Source organism: Coenobita brevimanus, chromosome 103 (assembly GCF_032717465.1).
Source record: "Coenobita brevimanus isolate Jiangsu-jjx chromosome 103, ASM3271746v2, whole genome shotgun sequence".
NCBI classification, from domain to species: domain Eukaryota; kingdom Metazoa; phylum Arthropoda; class Malacostraca; order Decapoda; family Coenobitidae; genus Coenobita; species Coenobita brevimanus.
This window is the reverse complement of record NC_137056.1, coordinates 10,893,986-10,916,451: the sequence shown is the minus strand read 5'-3', so window position 1 is coordinate 10,916,451 and position 22,466 is coordinate 10,893,986. Positions and strand designations below refer to the sequence as shown.

The 22,466-nt window shown below is 41.7% G+C and overlaps 1 protein-coding gene across 1 annotated transcript in view; it reads right to left on the bottom strand.

Moving 5' to 3' along the window:
• The window catches only part of LOC145415599 (glycosylated lysosomal membrane protein A-like), a 177,466-nt gene that overhangs the window by 62,808 nt on the left and 92,192 nt on the right, over positions 1-22,466 (bottom strand). Inside the window, exon 6 of the mRNA XM_080284823.1 lies at positions 9,602-9,894. Coding sequence (XP_080140949.1) covers positions 9,602-9,894 — 293 coding nt within the window. The remainder of the gene's footprint in view (positions 1-9,601; positions 9,895-22,466) is intronic.

The following is a 22,466-nucleotide window of genomic DNA, read 5'->3' as shown; positions in this document are numbered from 1 at the left end:
GATAAGAAGCTGAGGCTTGAGTGTTGCAGCTGCACAAGGCTTACAGGAAGGAGTGTTAGTGCCAACTTTAACATATGGATGTGAGACTATGGTGTGGCATGAAAATGAAGTCAAGAGTGAGAGCGATGGAGATGGAGATGGGACTGCTGAGGGATGTCTGTGGAACAAAGTGAGTGGATGGGATATGAAATAATGAGATCCATGAAAGATATGGAGTGAGGAAGTCTGTGGACACCAGAATTGGAGACAGTGTGCTGAGATGATATGGTCAAGTAGGGAGAATGAATAACAATAAAGGGGTGAAAAAAGGTATACCTGAGTGAATCTGAAGGAGGGAGGAGGCAAGGTAGGCCAAGGAGAAGGTGGAGGGATATGGTGGATGATTGTGTGAGGAAGAGAGGATTGGAAGTCGGCAAGGCTAGGGGACTGACAAGAGATCAAGCTGACTGGATGAATATTGTGAGGAGAAGCGCATGATCAGGGATTTGGCACCCCTTTTTAACGTGACAGTGTCTGGATTGACTACATTTATGTGAAGCTACTATACTTGGTGAATGTTTTTGGCGTATCAGATAAAGCCAGGATTCCGGGGGCTTGAACGGTGAATAAATGGAAGCGTGGCCCATTGGACTGGGCAAATTTGGGCTATCTGGATGTTGCTACTCCTCACCCTGCCCTAGGGTGGGAAAATAGGTCTGGATGATGATGACCTGAAATACACATAAGAATGGTTAGATTAACAGGAGATGAAAAAGGCACAATGGGAAGAAACATACCACAGGGAGACTTAAATAGGCTTGAGGTAAGGGGTGGAGAAATAGTGGTCTCCACCACTTGGGATTAACTCCTTAAGTATAGGCTCATCTTTGAATCCCTCAAATGCATAAGAAACCACAGACACTGCATCAGGGATGTTGGGAAACCAGCTCAAGTGCATGATAAGGATGTTTTTTACCTGAAAACTGTGCTATAATGGCAGGTGTAAAGATTTTCATCTCGCAGTGATGACGAAAACCGCTATAACCACAGGATCACTGTACTGTACTGTACTGTACCAGCAGAAAGTTCTCAAAGATGCAATGCCCTACCAGTGATTGATGAGTTTGCTGAGACAGACAGACAGAAGTTAAGCAAAAACAACAACAACTATAATTCATGAACATCTTTTTTTGTTTTGTTACCTTTGGACACTAATTGTTTCATTTTTGATGGCTCCGACATGCATGCATGCATCGACTTTGGTCACCTAATGGCGGCTCTCCATGCTGCTCGATCTATGGCAGCCTCCCTGTTCAGTCCCTTTGTCATAAAGACTTTGTAGTTATTTGTAGAGAAGTATATTTTAGACTTGTGGTCGAGCGGCTTTTATAACCCTGAGGTCACACTTAATGACTTTGTCCCTTGTCTTTTTCGGTCTACCCCTCCCAACCCCAATCCCAATATTAATGACTCTCGCTTTCTGCACCCAATTATCATCCCCTATCCTCTCTACATGTCCAAACCACCTCATTCTACCTCTCCTCATCACAATAACACCAATACACTCCAGTCCCACCCTCCCTCTCAACTCTTTCATCGTAAACCTAACCCTCCCAGGCCTTGCATGCAGGGACACACTGCACATCCACCTAATCATTGTCATTTCTGTACGTTTGAGCCTGCAAATATCCTCTTCCTTTACTGCCCAGGTCTCACTACCACACAGTATTACACTCCTAACACATGCTGCATACAAAGATCCCTTAGCATGGAGGGAGAGCACTCTCAATGTCAGGAGAGGCAACAGCTCCCTGAACTTCTTCCAACCACTTCTCACCCTAGCCAGAGCTAGCTCCTGCCCTACCTCCAGCACATAACATGTCTCCCAAATTACAAAACTCTTCCACATATTCAAAAGACTCACCAGCAACTTAGCAAGTCCAATCCTTTCACGTCTGACAACCTCCACCTGCTCTCCCCAACACGCCGCACACATAAAATCAATATTATCTCGCAGTCTACCTCTAATATCACTACATCTCTTATGCACCCAATTATCACAAACACTGCAAAGGATGGAATTATTTCCCACGCCCTTGTGGCAAATTGCATATGGCCACTCTCCCTCTTCTCTGACAGTACCGCCACCAACCCTAGATATCATCACTATTGTTTTATCTGCATTTACTCTTAAGCCCTTGTGCCCCATACCATCTCTCCACTTCCTAAATCTTTCCTCTGTCTCCCTTTCATTCTCTACAATTAACACCAAATCATCAGCATACAACATCTCCCACGGGAGCCCATTTCTGAAGCCATGTGAGAGGGCTTTAACCCGTCACATCCCGAGCTATTTTGCAGCTCCGACACCCCCCAATCCCGAGGTATTTTCAAAAAATTTTTTTTAGCTAAAACCTCCACTTTTGGTGAGAAACATAAAAAATTCATAGAGAAATCGCTCACCTGTGGTTTAAAATACTCGATCCAGGTAGTAGTACCTCCTTACCTTACTGGGTTTTCTAACAGGCTGGCACCAAAGAAAACGAGTTCTATGGAAGGGTAACTATTTCACACCAATCATAAACGGTTTTTATTTGTTTACTTGGTACGAATTTATATGTAGTCCGAGAGTATATTGGTTTTCAAACAGTAATATAGGCATTATAAGCATTGTTTCACTCACTAACTCATCACCATACCTGACCTTTTTTTGCCACATTACCTGATCATCATTTCTGATTGTTTCTTCCTCTAATGCTATGTAAACTTTGTCCTCCACATTGTCATCGATTGGGGAATCACTCTGGCCCTGAATGTCTTTATTGGCCAGGTCACTGGTAACAGGTGAATTGACGAGACAATGGCGTGCGGGGGGGGGTTATGTGGTGTAAGGCATTGTCCCTGCTTGGCATCTTGTAAAGGAATAGAGGAAGGTGTCCCGTATAAACGTACGAAAAATCATGAGCGTAAATTGAAAATTGTGCAAATTATGAACCTTGCAATTGTGCAACGTACCAGTACGTCGTCGGGACTGGCAAATGCAAAATGTTGCAACGTATCCATACGTCGACGGGACGCCTCGGGTTAAGTACCATGGTAAACAACAAGGGACTCAAAACTGACTCCTGATGCTCACCAACAATTATGAGAAACTCATCACTCACATACATGACCATAACCACCCTAAGCTAATCAAATTAGGAAAGACCTCTAGTGGTGATTACATCAGTGACGGGCATCGCAACCAAAAAAGTTCACTACCATGCACAAGTGCAAGTGCGCAATGTGACTAATATTTAGCTTGCGCAATGTCGCAAAGCACAAGCAAAAACCACTTGCATAGGACCTGGACCGGTGGCGTCGTCACCGTGGGTCTACCCCCCAGAGGCTGTCGAAGAGAAGAGGAGGACAGCATGGGGGCCAAACCACCACAAACCCCCCCGGCCCCTCACGGGGTTCGAGTACCTGGGAGTGGCTTCGGTCACCCGGGCAAGTACCACATCTCCCAACACAACACACACAACAACACCGTTCTTTCTACACCGAGAAATGACTCCCCGGCTGTCATTTCTCGACGACTTCTTCTAGCTGGGGACATTGAGAGCAATCCAGGACCCACCAACAAATACATACGTCCAACATGCTCAAAATCTATCACGTCGAGCCGACACACAAAGGGTTCAGTTCAATGCAACTCCTGCAAGAACTGGACCCATTACACCTGCACAACACTTGCATCCAGGAAACATTACACAAACACCTGGACCTGCTCCTTATGCTCCATCCCCCCACCCATCAACCCCCCTTCCAATCCTACTCCTACTTCCTTCACACCTCCACAGCCAAACCAACTGACCCTTCCCACACCATCCAGTCCCCCAACTCCTCCCATTCCAACCCATCCTAATCCACCTCATCCCTTACCTTCATCACAACCTCCTCCTACCCCTTCCCCTCCACCCACACCACCTCCCCCCCGTGCTGCAGCTGCCGACACACATCGCACACACAACATAAACATCCTTCAGTTAAACATAGATGGCATAAACACCAAAATACATGAACTCACACAATTCATCAAACAACAGAACATACACATTGCCATCTTACAAGAAACAAAACTACACAGAGCACAGAAAACACCGACATTTCATAACTTCACCACCATTCGACAAGACCGGGCCAATGGCGGTGGCGGTGGACTCATCACCCTGGTACACAAATCCATCAACTTTGCAGATATCAGTGCACACACAAAGTCACTTCTCCCCCCACATGACACCACAACAGAAATACAATAAATTAAAATACGCACTGGTAACAAATCACACATAACAATCGCTAACACATACATTCCCCCCAAATCGTCCCCACAGTACCATACAATTACTCTCCACAGATACACCACATCACTAACATACCCAACATCATCCTGGGTGGTGATTTCAACGCCAAGTCGTTGGCCTGGCATGTCAACAACCCTGACACAGACAGAGGGCTGGTACTACAATCCCAGACAGATCATCTTTTCATACTAAACAGTCTAGACCAACATACCCATATCCCACACCAAGCCCTCTTCCTCCCATCATCTCCAGACATCACCTTCTGCTCCCCAAACCTCGCTCCCACTACATCATGGAGAGTGGTCAAAACCCTAGGTTCTGATCACCTCCCAATCATCATCACTACCAAAACCAGAATCACCCCAGCTGGCCACAAACACACATACACTAATTATAAGAGAGCCAACTGGGAGGCCTTTATAACTGAAACAGAACAACATTTCGAAACACTAAACAGTACACCCATCACAAACATCAACACCGCTGTGCACACTTTCAATACAATCACACAAAACGCAGACAAAAGACACATCCCTAGAGGCAACAGAAAGTGACACAACCCCAACTTCACACCAGAAATTCAAGGCCTCATCAGACAATGGGACACACTGCGACACTCCCCAACACCCCATGCACAAGACACCATACAACAAATACAAGAACTCAACACTCAGATAAACAGTAAAATATCAGAACAGCAAACACTAAACTGGAAAAATTACCTCCAAACACTTGACCACAAAACAAACATCAGCAAACTCTACAAAACACTAAACAGCATCACACTTTCCAACAGCAACACCACACAATCACACGCTGCCATCACAACAACAGACACCATACCCTCAAACAAACAACAAGCAAACACTCTCATCAATCACTTTTCACAAGTCAGCCATCTAAACCCCCATCCGGAAGACCGACGTATCATCAGACGTAAGAGACAGTTCCCCACACACCCAGACTACGCACCTTTCACTTACAACCAGACGAGGCACATCATTAACAACCTCAAGCACTCATCTGCCTGTGGACCAGACAACATAAGCTACATTCACCTTAAACACCTAGGACCACAAGGCATACAAGCACTCACCAACATATCAAACTACAGCTACTCACACAACATAATACCCAACATCTGGAAGCATGGCAATATCATCACTATCCCTAAACCCAACAAAGACCCCACGTTACCCTCCTCACATCGCCCCATCACACTCCTCTGCACCCCCTCTAAAGTCACTGAACGACTGATACTACAACTAGTCACACCTCACATTCCCCTAGCCCAGTCACAACATGGCTTTAGGCCACTACACTCCACAAACACCCTTCTTACAGACCTTACACAGAGAGTTTTCGATGGCATGAATTCAGCTAGGCCACCACACAGAACACTCCTTGTCACACTAGACATTAGCAAAGCTTTTGATGCCATCCCCCGCCACAACCACAAAAAAAAATACTCAACACAAACATGCACAATAACACAAAAAGATGGCTGGCAAAACTACTTAGCAGGCAGATGAGCACACGTAACATTTGCCGGTCAGTCTTCTAACATCAGAAACATCACAAACGGCATCCCCCAAGGATCTGTTTTGTCCCCTACTCTCTTTAATCTATACATGCAAGACGTACCCACACCCCACACGCCACAGATACACATAGCTTCCTATGCAGATGATATAACACTTACATGTACACACCAAAATGCAAACACAGCTGCATACATCACTCAACCTTACCTCAACACATTACACGAATGGTTCACCACAAACAGGCTCAAAATAGCCCCAGCCAAATCTACAGTGACTCTTCTCACAAACTGGACAGCAGAACACAGTCACATCCCACACCTCACCATAAACAACACTCCCCTACCACACACACACACACACACACACACAAAATCCTTGGTGTAACATACAATATATCAATGTCATTTAAACAACACATCATAAACATTAAAAATAAAATAACACCAAGACTCAATGCTTTGAGGTCACTTGCCCATACAACATTCGGACACAACAAAGAAACCACCACCACAGTATACAGTACAAACAATACATACGTTCAGTGATGAATTATGCAAGCCCTGCCTGGGCTTCTAACCTCACCAAAACACACTACAACACTCAGACCATACAGAACAAGGCCCTAAAAATAATCACAGGCTGCACAGCTACTACACCCACAGACCACCTACATCAAGAAACCAAAGTCCTCAAAGTCAAGGATCACCTAGACATAAGAGGCATCCAGTTCCTTGCTCCACATCCACTACAGTACATGGCAGCACATCCACCCACACCAAGGAACATCAAAACAACACCCAGCACACGATACCATACACAAATACCTGTACTCTCATCTCTCCCCCCTCGCCCACCTCAGACCAGCTTCCAGAAGCATATCCACAATCAGATCACTCGCCGCTCCATTCAGTCACTTAAAGACAACACACAGCTGCATGCACGGCCTCCTGACATCCACCCTTCTGAATCCTATCTTCCTCGTGAGGACAGGGTCCACCTGGCCAGGCTGAGATGTGGGCACCATCAAGCCCTCTTAAGCTACCAGAAGAGGCTGGATGACTCCATCGCTGATGCCTGTCCAGGATGCAACACAGCACCCCATACTATTAAGCACATTATGGAAGACTGCATTGCACACAATCACCTACGCCAACAACACAACATACACTTTGAGAGCTCTGTGGGAAAGCCCGGTCTCGGCCATGGCCTTCCTAGGGGACTCGGGGCTGTTCGGCCAGACTGCCTAGGGAACAACTACTACTACTACTACCATTTGCATATATTTGTGGGAATTATTGTAAAATATTGAGATATTTAACTAAATTAGCATACTTACTTACTTATATTTATTATTATTGTTTTCTATTATTTTTAAGTTTTATTATATTTATTACTTTCATTTTCTATAACTCAACCCTTGACTGTGCACATTAAGTGTACTAATGTTTAGACTACAACAACTAAACTGTGTACAATTTAATGCATTTATTCCTTACAGAGTACAGACTAATAAGTAATAAGAATAACTGAGAATTGACAAGCTGAGACCGTGGTGGTGGTGGGGAGCTAGTAGGCTGTTCATGCTAGTTTTCACTTGCCAGTAGTTGATTCCGTCTCCAGGACTTCCTCCTCCACCTCCATCTTCAGCAGGTCACTGTTTCTCTTCAGGAAAACAAACCTCTCAATGTTCAAGGAGGTCAAGCTGCCTCTCTTGGGGCTCAGGAATTGCATGTGTTACTCTTAATAAAAAATATATTTTTACTTTATTAATAATAATACTTTAAAAAATATTAAGATACATTACCTCAGTTGAAGCATTTTAAGAAATATAAAATGCTAGTACCCTTCCCCCAACAATCCAGAACCTTCGTGACTTGCCCGAGTCTCCTCCATCCCTTGTCCAGCCATGCGGGCAGCTCCCAAGACCATGTGTCCTGTGGAATGCACACTGCGCACCTGACTTTTCATGTGCAGGAGCGCAATATTGCACAAGGTCTCGTGCAGTGTGCAATGTACAAACAATATTCACCGGAGCACAATGGTGTGCAATTGCGCATTGGTAAAGTCATTGCGCACCTGCCCAGCACTGGATTAGATGATGAAATTAATTAGGCTATCTCTAACCCATCCAGTCTGAAAAGTCTCTCATGAGCTGAATAACTTCACCAGTATGAAGCAAGAACAGGAATACAGTACTCAGAGAGTGCATGTCTCCACCATCATCTATACCAAACAAATCACCATCAAATTTTAATAAACTTTTCCTTGGCCAATGATCCACATGTCCAAACAATTTAAATGAAATTCATCAATAACTCTGTGGAAAAAAAAAAAAAAAAAAAAAAGTCCTGAACCAGGGCTCACTCTCAGATCACTACCAAAATTTATTAAACTCTTCCATGGCTCATGACCCACATATCTACAAAATTTTACTGATTTCCATCAATAACTTTTGAGATATCATGTGGACAAACAAATAAACAAAAACAAACAAGGGTGAATGCATAACCTCCTCCAACTCCTTTAGCAGTGGTAATAAACTAAAAAATGCAAGACTGCAGTCAAGGAGCTACATGAACACTCAGTCGTTGTTATAAGTCAAGGATGTTTTCTGAAAAACACAAATCTACAGGTGAATGTAGGGAAAGGTAAAGTGATGGTCTTTGAGAGAGGTGAAGTCAGTGAATGTACAGCGAGGTTGGATGGTGAGGAATTGGAAAATGTGAGTACATTTAAGTACTTGGGTAGTGTGATGAGTAAGGATGGAGGTTTGGAGGGTGAAGTGCTTGAAAGGGTACAGCAGGGAAGAAAGGTTGCTGGTTCTTTGAAAGCAGTGATAAGAAACAGGGAAGTGAGCATGGAAGTGAAAAAGTTACTACATGACAGTATTGTGATACCAACTCTAACATATGGAAGTGAAGCTTGGACATTGTTGGAGGGCCACAAGTCAAGAATGAGAGCAGTGGAAATGAGTTATTTACGAGAAGCCTGTGGAGTCACATAGATAGACAGGCTGATGAATAAGGATATAAAGGAGCATTGTGGTGTGGATGTGGATGTGATAGGAAGTGTTATGAGGAACACACTGAGGTGGTTTGGCCATGTGGGGAGGATGGAGGGTGAAAGACTGATGAAGAGAGTGTATGTGAGTGAGGTGGAGGGGGAAAGAGGGAGGGGGAGGCCGAGGATGAGATGGAGGGATGGGGTGGAGAGGTATATGAGAGAGGGGGGTGCGAGTTGGGAGCAGGGCAGTGAAATGGAGGGGGACAGGACGACGTGGAGGCAATTTGTTTGTGGCCACCCCAAACGGGATTGAGGCGTCTGGCAATAAATAGATAGATAGAGACAAATCTTTCCCATCTCTTTTGTATTGTAAACTGGGGAAAACTGGCAAATCAGCAGCATAGGTAGTTATGGAACTTTAATAATCAATTTTTCTGAGGACTTAACCCCTTCAGTTCCCCAGCATACCTTCTGTTATACTGCTGCTACTACCAGATTGTTTTATTAAGTTTAGGAGAGACTTTTCAATCAGCAGGGATTAGATATACCTATACACTCCATTAATCCCATCACTACAAAATGTCCCTTCTGTGCTGTGCAAAATCATTTGGAATTAACAAGAATAAGACCTACAGTATTAGACCAAAGGAATTATCAGTAAAAAAAGAATTTATAAAAAAAAGTAACTTATAGCAAGGGCTTACTGTACAACAAAGTAAATGAACTAACCATGTGGTGTGGTTATAATCGGTGTAAAATCCATCTTTTGCCTGCCCAAATGAGACTACAGTGATTCCTGTCACAAGATTCCTGCTGGTTAGATTATCTCCGAGCAACCCATATGCCAACGAGGCTTTGAGAGGCGCAGGCAACGTGGTAGGAATCGGGGTGATAGTTTTGTTGATGCTGATGTCAGTGGCTTCATTGATATTGCGCTTGTATGCCGTGTAGCTCACTGGGCGCCACTGCAAGTACCCACCCTTTCCACCATTTCGGGACAATGCTGTTGTCAATTCATCTAGCTGTAAGTACAAGGACAGTTTGATTATCTAGATACTGTATAAACAATCATGGTGCTTTATCAAAATGGATCTTTTTTCAAATGGTTCTTCTTCTTTCTTTCTTTCTTTTGCCAGACGCCATAATCCCATACGGGGTGGCCATCTGACTCTGAGTTATTTGTTTTACAGGGAGGGGCACTAACCCTCCACCAACCCACTTGACATGTAGGGAGCACGTATGGTTTGGTTATATGGTTACCACCCAGCGTTGTAAATGGTTTCTTGGCTTACAGGAAACCATTTGGCTTGTCACTCAATGTAAAGTCATGAACCATTTTACAAGCAGACTGCAGTATAAGACAGTCCAGGTCATATATTTTAACAGGCATAATGTTTTAAGTATGCCACTTATTTCAATAATTCCCTCTCTGTTTTAGCATAAGGTTTTAAGATTTCAACTCCTTAAGTATATATTCCTGACACAACTGTACACATGATGGGTACAGTCAATAAAGAGTGTGTACTGCATGAAACCCATGCTTAAAAACGTTGTTAGAGATGCTGCTTTACCACATAATACAGGTATATATATAGGTGCAAAAGACTTTCTGCTGACTTACAATGATGTCTGCAGTCAACAGATTGGCATGAAATCTATCAGTCTGGGGATATAATGAAAGATCCTTTGTACAAAAGGAAGGGTAACATAGATTAGTGTATGGTGAGTATAGAAGGAAAGGTTTAACCCGTGGATTGCGAGCCACAGCTCAGGCTGGGTAGCGTCACGTTGCGAGCCACAGATCAAGCTGGTCTGGCCATGCATCGCAGTAAACAACTCAACCCCTACGCAAACTTACACATGAATCTATGCAAAGACAGAGTGCGAGAGATTTTTTTCTTTTCACGAGAGGATGCCCTGCATGTTTATCTTCAAGTTTATAATAAACATTTTTTTTTTTTTTTCATTACTCCCATATGTAAACTTACATATAACCCTATGCAAAGACGGAGAGAGATTATTTTCTTTTCACCAGATGATGCCCTGGATGTTTATCTTCAACTTTATATATATATATATAAAATCCTTTGTTCTTTGCACACCACAGGGTGGGATAAAATAAAGGTACTGTAATTGCACAATCCACGGGTTAAAGAAGGATAATCATGGAAAGGGTGTGATGCTTACAGAAGATAAGATTTGTGAGTAACAGGATACCAGTATTTTTAGTAAGAATTGTGATGGATAGCTTAGATACAGTATACTGTATCTAATGAAAATTTTGGCAGATGTGCATATCACAAGCAAAATGAAGCTGAATGCTGCATTCATGTATTTAGAGACAGCTCACAATAGGGATGATTAGGAATGCTTATGAAGGGCACTGTGCATATGTGTTGTACAAGAGAGCAAGATAAAACCTTCATACAAGGGTATTACCTGTAGTCTCATCACACTTGAATCCCTTTCCCCTTCAGGGAATAGTTCTCTGTGGCACACATGGAGATCAAGAGTAGGACTTTGTTCTGTGTACAGCTGTAATGAATTAAATCTGCTGCCCTCATAAAATTTATAGATCCCTAATGGTCTAGTGGGATAAGGCACTCTAACTGGATGTGGGTCATGGAGGTCTGCTCTCCAAGGAGTGGTTGGGATGTCTTCCTCATGTAATGCCTCTCATGGAACAGCAACTAGTCACCTAGTCACTCCTGTCTTCAATGTCTGGCCTGAGTAGCTTACCCCCAGCCCCAAACTCCTACCTGGGGCCATAATGGACTGGATGATGGATGGATGAATGGATGGAGTAGGGTACTTACAGTGCCTTTGTGAAGGCAAGGAAAAATGTTAGTAATACCTTCAGCATTTATCTCTGGGATGCAGCTTGCCCAGAATAAAAAAGATGTTCCTGGACTGAAGCAGTCATTGAAACTTTCTACTCCATACAGCCAACAGATCTTACCCAGCAGAATAAAACTGTATGACATTAGCAAAAATATGAAAAAATGTAAAAAATATATATACAGTATATATATATATATATATATATATATATATATATATATAATGTTTTTGCTGATTTGGAGAAGGCCTTTGACAGAGTTCCTAGAGAGGCAGTGAGGTGGGGAATCAGAAAGCTTGGGACTGAGCAGTGGCTGATTAGGGACGTTATGGCCATATATGTAGGTGCTCACACCCAGGTACGTTTGAATGGAGATTTGAGTGATGAATTTTCCGTGAATGTTGGTGTACACCGGGGATCAGTTTTGAGCCCCTAGTTTATCATGGTACTTGAGGCCCTCTCACGTGACTTAAGAAATGGACTCTCGTACGAGATGTTGTATGCTGATGACTTGGTGTTGGTTGCAGAGAATGAAAAGAAGGTAGAGGAAAGATTTAGGAAGTGAAGAGATGGTATGGGGCACAAGGGCTTAAGAGTAAATCCAGATAAAACAAAAGTGATGGTATCTAAGGCTGGGGGCAGTAGTATCAAATAAAAGCAGAGTGGCCGTGTGCGATATGTCATAAGGGTATAGGAAGTAATTCCATCTTGTGCAGCGTTTCTGATATGTGGGTGCATAAGAGATGTAGTGATATTAGAGGTAGACTGTGAGATAATGCTGATTTCATGCATGCAGTGCGTCAGGGAGACCATGTGGATATTGTCAGGCATGAAAGACTTGAACTTGCTGGGAGTCTGTTGAGTGTGTGGAAGAGTTTTGTTATTTAGGAGACATGTTATGCACTGGAGGTGGGGCAGGAGGTAGATCTGTGGCTAGAGTAAGGAGTGGCTGGAAGAAGTTCAGGGAACTGTTGCCTCATCTGACACTGTGAGGGCTCTTCCCTTGTGTTAAGGGATCTTTGTATGCAGCATGTGTTAGGAGTGTAATGCTGTATGGTAGCAAGACCTGGGCATCAAAGGAAGAGGATATTTGCAGGCTCAAATGTACGGAGATGGCAATGATTAGGTGGATGTGCATGTGTCCTTGAAAGCAGGGCCTGGGGGGGGCTAGCTTTATGATGGCAAAGTTTAGGGGTAGGATGAGACTGGAGTGTATTGGTGTTGTGATGAGAAGAGGAAGATTGAGATGGTTTGGGCATATGGAGAGGATGAGGGATGATAACTGGGTGCAGAAAGTGAGAGGTGTTAATGTTGGGGGTAGGGTTGTGGGAGGCAGACCGAAAAAGACCTGGGACAAGGTCACTGAGTGTGACCTCAGGATTAAGGGACTAAATAGGGAGGCTGCCAGAGATCGAGCAGCATGGAGAGCTGCCATAAGGTGACCAAGGCTGACGCATGCAAGCATGTTGGAGCCTTCAAAAACAATAACAAACAAAACAATATATACATACGGTATGTATACGTGTGTGTGTATACATTATCTATACTGTATATATATATATATATATATATAAGTAATCCCTGTAATAACAAGATGCCCAATTCCTGGACATTTTGGGCCCAGGCCTTCGGAACCTAAAAAAAATAAAAAAATAAAAAAAAAATCCGACATTTTTTTCAACCGTAGTTGGAACTTGGCACACGGTGCCAAACAACTGAGTTTTCACACGTAGTACAGGGGCCCCCTGCTTCCTCCCCTCCCCAGTTCCTGCCTAACTACCGTCGTGACTAGATGCTCGTTGCAATGGCTGCCGCACGTGCTTGTTGGTGTGAATAAACAGTGAATAAACTGCAATACCTCACCACTTGACCACATGGGAATTTACAGTGAAGTACAATGTTAGGAAATTAGAATTCAGAGGGCAAAGGACTAAGTGCAGAGGGCAAAGGACTAAGTGCAGAGTGCAAACTGGCATGTTGCAACTGGTGTGGCGCAAGTAGGAAGAGAGTGTGCAGTGTTAAATAGTTATAATTCACAGTGCAAAGGATTTACTGCAGCACAACACTGGACTACTGTACGTGCTTCAAGAGCATTTTCACCACTGCCAGAGCCTTAGAGGAGGCAGGTTAATCTTCATAATGGCCACAGACGCGTTGTAACTACCCTGTACACTGCTAAATATTTTCCATACTCACCTCTAATTCCTCATTCTCTGGTTCCTATTCATTTATTTCATGCTTTCTGTCCCTTTTTTGTGTGAACAGGGTCTTAAATAGGTGTTATGCATGTCCGGTAGGGAGTTATGTAGGTGATTTTCTGAGTTAGGCTGGGTTAGGGTCCATAAATACTTGTCCAGGAGGCATTTTCCCAATTCCCGGACAATCCCAACTTCCGGACGTGCATTTGGCTCTATTACATCGATTACACACACATTATATATATATATATATATATATATATATACAGAGAGAGAGAGAGAGAGCTACCGCAAATTGACTTAGGACCTCCCCCCACAAGGTATTAAAAAGCCCAAAAATCACAGTATATCACAATGATCACGAAATAACATTCCTTAATATGCAATGTTTCCCTTGTTTTTCAGGATCAGTTGTATGCGTTTTGGCATGGAATCACTTAAATCTCTAAAATAATCTAAGGACATTTCTTTGCATCAGTCATTTGTCAGTTCAGCCTTGAGGTTGTCCAGATTGGGTGTCTTCTTCTCTGCATTGATCTTCTTCATCTTTGCCCAGCAGTTTTCTATCGGATTTAGATCTGGACTGTTGCCAGGCCAGTTGAGGACCCCAAATCCCATTATCCTGAAGCCATTTTGTCATCTTTCTTGACTTGTGACATTGAGCTGACTTGTGTATGAAAAAGTTGTACCCATGAATACCAAAAAAGTTTAACAAACGATCTTTCGGAACTTGAATATACCGGCCACCATTCATCATCAAGTTCTTAGAAAGAAAGTAGAGGCCTCCCCTTCCCATTTCACCTGAGAAACATCCCCATACCATTTCTGATTGTGGGTGCTTAACAGTTGGCACTGTGTAAGTAGGGTCATATCGACTACAGGAGGCAGGGCAATGAACCTTCGCAGAACACACCTGGAACACTTGAAATGTGCTTTCATCGGAAAACAGAACTTTTCTCCACTCATCCGATGTCCAGTATGCATACCTCTTGGCAAACTGAATGCACTGCTTTTTCATGCGGTTTCTTGACTGCGGTGTGGCCTGGCAAACCCAGCTCCTGCAAACAATGCTGGATAGTTCAAATTGAGATGTCTTGTAACAGCTGGGGATGCATTCTCTTCAATTCTGCTGCTGTCAGTCGAGAATTCTTGATTATTTCCCTCTTCAGAAGCGTATCTGTACCTCTGGAAGTCATCCTTTTCTTTCCACCCCCATGCTTGTGCTCTGGTACGACATCAGGTGGCAGGCTGTGTGCTGCAGCAAGAATCTTCATGAAGGTCAATTTTGCGCTTCCAGTACGACTCACAAATCGTGTTGATAGGGACATTATCCTGCCTCCATGCAATGATACAGACCCTCTCATCCCTTAAGCAGTACTTTCCAGGCATGACAACTTGACTCTTGGAAAATAATAGGGCAAACAGTAATGCATCCGAAAAATGAGGGAGGTGCAAGTTCGGAGCGATGGGAACTTATACTCCCACTCTTACTTCTGGGCAAGCACTGATGTGCTGAGTGTTTCACCACCTCCCATCAACACCAGAGGAAATGCCAGTTACTTCTTGCCCAAAAAATTCACTTGGTAGAGGTGGAAACACAAAGCAAAGACAGACAACTCTCACAAAGCAATTCTGTGTGTAGGTCCTAAGTCAATTTGCGGTGGGTGTATATATACTGTACATACATACTATATATATATATATATATATATATATATATATATATATATATATATATACAGTAAACCCTCAAAGATCCAGACTTCAAAGATCCGGATTTTGCGAAGATCCGGACCATTTCTTGGCAAATTTTCAATTTAAAACATGGGCTACAAGATACACAATTTATTAATTAATATTTACGAAAAAAATATTTGTACACATTATTATACTATCCTATTAATTTTATACTGTATTAAATTTAATTTAAATTTTATCGGTTCTCCGGTATCCTTTTGTGAGGCGCGCACATGTGAATGGGGGGGGGGGGAATGCGGCCTTGAGGGGACAATGAGCTGAGGCATTTGACACTTTAGCAAAATGAATATACAAAAATAACTGTTTGTTTTTATTTTGCATTAAGTTATACCTAAACCACCATAAGTTTTCTTTCATTTGAGCAAATTTATATAATTTCTGGAAGATGCGGATTTTTCGAGATCCGGACAGGGTTATAGCCCCAATTAGTCCGGATCTTTGATGGTTTACTGTATATATATATATATATATATATATATTTTTATATATATATTTATATAGTATATATATATACTCTATATATATATATATATATATATATATATATATATATATCTACAGTAAAAGTTCTATTATTCGGCAGCTGATTATTCGGTAGATCTGATATTTCGGCAGCTTTGAGAAATAGTCCCATTTACAAAAATCTTTGATTGTTTCGCAGATGTCTGGAATCATCTTGGCAGTCCAGGAAGTGTTGTCTGTGACTTGTAGGCCTAATGTTTCATTACACTTCTATATGTTCACTAGTTTCCATATTTTTCAGATTCATGTATAGTACTGTATTGATGACAATATTGCACAGTATCATACAGTACAGTAACCCCCCCCCCAAATTAGCAAGGGTTACGTTCCAAACCCCCTCGCTAATTCTTGAAATTCGTTTATTCTTGATGCCTTCCTGAAAGTGACAATTACCAGTAACTGCGTAGCCCATGAACCACTGATACTGTAATACATTACCCATAAATAAATGTTGCTTGTTAAATCAGATTCCCTGTTGTTTTTAAGAGTACGGCTGTGACAGCTCTTGTATTTGGATTCCTCAGCATAATGGTGGAAGAGACTGTCCTAAGTGTTTGACTAAACCTAACCTAACTGAGTTTAACTGTACCTACTAATTTAACCAAACCTAACCTAACCTAAAGTCGGAAAAATACATAAAATAAACTGGAGGAATATGAATTGGCAAAAGTCTTTCTGATGAAAGTTAAACGTACATTTAGCGCTCATTCTTTTGTTCATTTTTGTGTTTACAGGTGAAAGAGAGAGTACTGATGCAAACAGTAATGAATCCCAATAACCCCTTCATAACCTCCGGCACTGAACAACCCTTTACAGTACCGATGTCAGTGATGTCAAATTAGTGTGAGTTATAAAAAAAAGAACTGAACAATCATGGGAAGGGAACGAATGTCACTGGTATGTTTACACGATTCTATGCTATGATTCCAAGCAGTCAGGTGGTCACTTAATCTCAGATGTTTTCGCCCATTTGGTAAATGCACAGGAACTTTATCAATTCTTCTGTGACTCATAGCGAATCATAGCATGGGTTTAGGAAGCAAAATAACACATTGCTAGGTGCACCAGACGATTATCTTCATATCTTTAAGAAAAATAAATTGATTTAAGAAGAATGGAAGAAACTTGCTCTACATACTCTGAGAGGGATTAAATTTCTTACATTTTCCTAAAGATGTGAAGATAATCATCTGACGCACCTTGCAATGTGTTATTTACCTTCCTAAACCCATGCTATGATTCGCTATGATGCACGGGAGAATTAATAAAGTTACGGCGCATTTACCATATGGGCGAAAACATCTGAGATTAAGTGATCACCTGACTGCTTGGAAGGGTAGTGTCGAGTTGTGTAAACATACCAGTGACCTTCATTCCCTTCCCATAATTGTTCACAGTTTTTCATAGCTCACACTAACTCGATAACACTGACATCGGTACTGTAAAGGATTGTTCAATGCCGGAGGTTATTAACCCCTACACCGCGGGCTTGTTTACCAATAACTTGCGTGTGCCGCGGGGTTATTTGGGCTCCGACAGACTCTCAAAAAATATTTGCCAAAAATCAGTTATTAGTCCTAGAATAATAAAATTACATATGCTTATGGCACATACCTTCAGCTTTCTCCTGGAATGATTGTTGAGCCTTCGTCTGTTACCGTAGGACTTGTGGAGACCTCTGAAGTAGGGTAACGAAGTCTCCACTTTACACTTCCCAACAACCCGTAATATGATTACCACAGCCAGATACAAACACTATAAACACTATTCTACAATTTTCAAGTAGTTTGGGATCCATACTCAAAAAAAAAAACACTGTGAAAGCAATGGAAATTACGAGCGCGTCTGATCGTCGCACTGGCACTAGTTCGCTCATGGTAGTCTGTCATTTATTATTCATAAAACCCCTCACACTTTATATTTCTATTACTATATAACACTTATATATATCTACAGTCTTTATCCATAAGTTTCCTTCAGTAGTATTAGTTTATTGTCACTGTAGGGATTCAATTTCTTTCAGTAAAATACGTAGCATTCACTTTCTCATCCTGTATACTGGCAATGAGAGTGAATGTCACTTTCATCTTCACTCTCATAACTCATAGCATTCAGACATGCTAGAGTGAAACTTTCACTTTCATTACTCCTAGGGTATATACTCGTATTCTTATAATACTACTCATTTACATTTCTATTTACGTTCTCTATTTTATTTACGGTATTTACATTTCTATTTTATTTACACTGTGTTGTGCACTGTCACTTGAAATAACTTATAAAACTATTTTTCATTGTTCACGTATATTTACATTCATTACTTTCACTTGCTGTTTACACATTATTTACACATTATTTACAATTCCACTTGCACTGTTTTACTCAATAGAAAGATCGTAGTCACTCTTTTATCAATTGTCAGCCCTTTACCTCTTTCCACACGAGGTTTAGTAGGGGGTAAAGGTCACAGAGCCATTTGCATGGGGGTGAAAAAAGGCCTTGAAGTCAGCAAGATGAAACATACGTCCTCTCACTTCGGAAGATGAGAGTACACTGATAACGCAGGGGCAGCCTAGAGGCCTGCTTTAGGGGTTATTCAGAGTTACCAATATTACTTCTTGAAACAGCTAAGTCTAGCACTGATATGATTGGCAGGAAATCTAGACAATACATTATAAATTTGGTAGTTCCAGGTGAATGTAAATATTCTCCCTTCCCTCCTTACATGTATATTTATTACGAAAATAGATTAGAGGCCTACTTAGGAGATATATAATCAGAGCTACCAATGTTAAATCTTGAAACAGCTTTGTGTAGCACCGATATGATTGGCAGGAAATCTAGACAATACATTATAAATTAGGTAGTTCCAGGTGAATGTAAATATCACTTAGGCTTCTCCCTTCTCTCCTTACATGTATATTTATTACGAAAATAGATTATACGGCATATTTCAAGGGGAAAAAAACAGCGAAAATTAGCGAACGAGTGCACGTGAGGTGTTGTCAGGTGATAATTAGCCAATTCCAGGTGTATGGCACTCTCACTTATCTGATTTCTTTCTTGTATATATTATTTGGTACAAGAATACGACATAGGGCTTATTTCAATGGATGAAATCAGTGAAAAATTCCAGGGAAGATTTACTTAGCGTAGCATGGCCGGGCAGGCGAGAGCATAGGGTAATGGAGGGGGGGTAGGGAGGGGAGTCAAGAACGGGGAGAAATGGCTAAATTGTCAACAATGGATGGGAGTACAGATGAGATTAGGAGTGCTGACTAGTGTTGGACATTGTCAGTACTGATAGATGATACAAGCCCCCACTTGAAAGCCTGGGTGAATTCAAAATAACACAGAATCACAAAAGCGACGCCCCGCGGTATGATCCCTTGCTCCCAAGCGTCACGAAAGTGACGCCCCGCGGTTAAGGGGTTAAGGGGTTAATGGAATACATTACTGTTTGCATCAATACTCTCTCTTTCACATGTAAACAAAAAACAAACAAAAGAATGAGCGTTAAATGTACGTTTAACTTTCATCAGAAAGACCTTACCAATCTATATTCCTCCATTTTATTTTATGTAATTTTCTGACTATTTTATATTGTGTTTGGAAAAAGCACTGTATACAGTACTCACTCCAAACACATTTGTAATAATATAAGTACTGGTGACAGTGTTCACCAATACAAATGACGTACTGAGTTGGTAGGTAATATTCCATATTATTTCGGCCATCCAGGAAGTGTTATCTGACTTGTAGGCCTACTGTGTCATTACACTTGTAATGTTCACTAATTTATATATATATTTCAGATTCAGGTATAACACTGTACTGATTGCAGTATTGTACAGTATACAGTACTCTCTCCAAACACAGCTGTATTACCATAAGTGGTGATGACAGTTTTCACCAATATATTTAAGGTACTGACTGGGTAGCTTTATTGATTATTAGGCAAATCCAATTTCTTGGCATCAGCCCGGTCCTGTAGATGCCGAATAACAGGAATTTTACTGTATACTGTATATATATATCTATCTATCTATCTATAGCCCGACACCCTAATCCCGCAAAGGGTGACCGCAGACAAAATGCCTCCAAGTTGCTCTGTCACCCACCATTTGACTACCCTCCCCCCAACTCACTCCCCCCCTCCCTCATATACTTTTCAACTCCATCCCTCCACCTCATCCTCGGTCTACCCCTCCCTCTCCCTCCCTCCACCTCACCTACAGTACATACACCCTTTTAGTCAGTCGTTCATTTTCCATTCTCTCCACATGTCCAAACAACCTCAGTGTATTTCTCCTAATCTTCTCAGCCACATCCACATCCACCCCACAACGTTCCTTCACTTCTTCATTCGTCAACCTGTCCCTCCATGTCACTCCACATGCTCCTCTCAAGTAACTCATTTCCACTGCTCTCACTCTTGACTTGTTCCCCTCTTGCAAGGTCCACGACTCGCTTCCATACATCAGGGTAGGGATCACAATACTATCATGCAGTGACTTCTTAACTTCCATACTCACACACACACACACACACACACACACACACACACACACACACACATATATATATTGGGGCAATGTAGGATTGGATGATGGATGCATGGATGGATGGATATTATATATATATATTGATTGATTGATTGACTGATTGAAGAGAATGTATCCCCAGCTGTTACAAGACATCTCAATTTGAACTATCCAAGATCACTTGAAGAAGGAGCTGGGTCTGCCAAGCCACACCTCAGCCAAGAAACCGCTTCTCACTGACCGCATGAAGAAGCAGCGCATTCAGTTCACCAAGAAGTATGCACACTGGACATCGGATGAGTGGAGGAAAGTTATGTTTTCCGATGAAAGCACATTTCAAGTGTTCCAGGTGTGTTCGGCCAAGGTTCGTTACCCTGCCTCCCGTAGTTGATATGACCCTACTTACATGGTGCAGACTGTTAAGTACCCACAATCAGTAATGGTATGGGGGTGTTTTTCAGGTGAAATGAGAAGGGGAGGTTTTCTTCCTAAGAACTTGATGATGAATGGTGGCCAGTACATTCAAGTTCTGAATGATCATTTGTTAAACTTTTTTGCTATTCATGGGTGCGACTTTTTCATGCACAACTCAGCTCCATATCACAAGTCAAGGAAGGTGACAAATTGGCTTAAAGATAATCGGATTGAGGTCCTTGACTGGCCTGGCAATAGTCTGGATCTAAATCCGATAGAAAACCGCCGGGAAAAGATGAAGAAAATTATGGCAGAGAAGAAGACACCCAATCTGGACAACCTCAAGGCTGAACTGACAAATGTTTGGTGCAAAGAAATGTCCTTAGATTACTTTAGAGATCTATGTGATTTCATACCAAAATGCATCCAATTAGTCCTGTAAAGCAAGGGAAACATGATTTCATATTAATGAATGGCATTTCATGAACAAACATTGTGATATACAGTAGAACCTCTTTGGTCCGGACCCCTTTAATCCGGACTTCTGTTAATTCGGACAAAATTTAAAAATAATAAGCTCCAAAAATATGTTGAAAGTAATTCTAAAGTCATTTTCAGTATCGGCGCGGAAAGCGATCATCATTCGTTTAGTCTCGGATCACGCTAGGTCTCAACATGGGCGCCTGTTTAAACACACGCTAGCATTCGTTCCATCAACTAGTTCACCAACCACTAATATTTTTACGCTGTATTTCAAAAGTTAATCCTCCTTACCATGCCACTTAATGCAAGTGTAGCTTCTGCAATGAATAAAGGTGTTAAAAGGAGGAGTTTGCTTACACAAAAATGGGTCAGAATATTCTGCAGTGTTTAATGATTACTGTAGGTTATTTTTTGTACTTAATGTGCTTTACTTGTACATCAAACATTAGCTTCTTGCCCATATGGGTGTTATCAATATGCCAAAGATGACAATGTATTTTTTGCCTACATAAGTTTTATTTTTATTCCAAATATTACAGTTAACTAATTAATTTATTTTTTTGCCTACACAGGCCTTAGTCACTTACTACAATTTAAAATGTAGGCTAGTTTCTTGTCATGGCCTTACCTTTAAATTATGCAATACAAAACTATCGTACATGATTAGTTTGGTTATTTTAGTATCCTTTCATCTTTTGCAGTTACGTAGGGTTGACATATGCCACATATGTTAATAATTAACAAACATACCATATGTAGATAGAGTTTGGTATGAACTGGAGATTACCCTGATGGTCCGGACAATCTGCTAATTCGGACAACCCTTCCCCCCATAT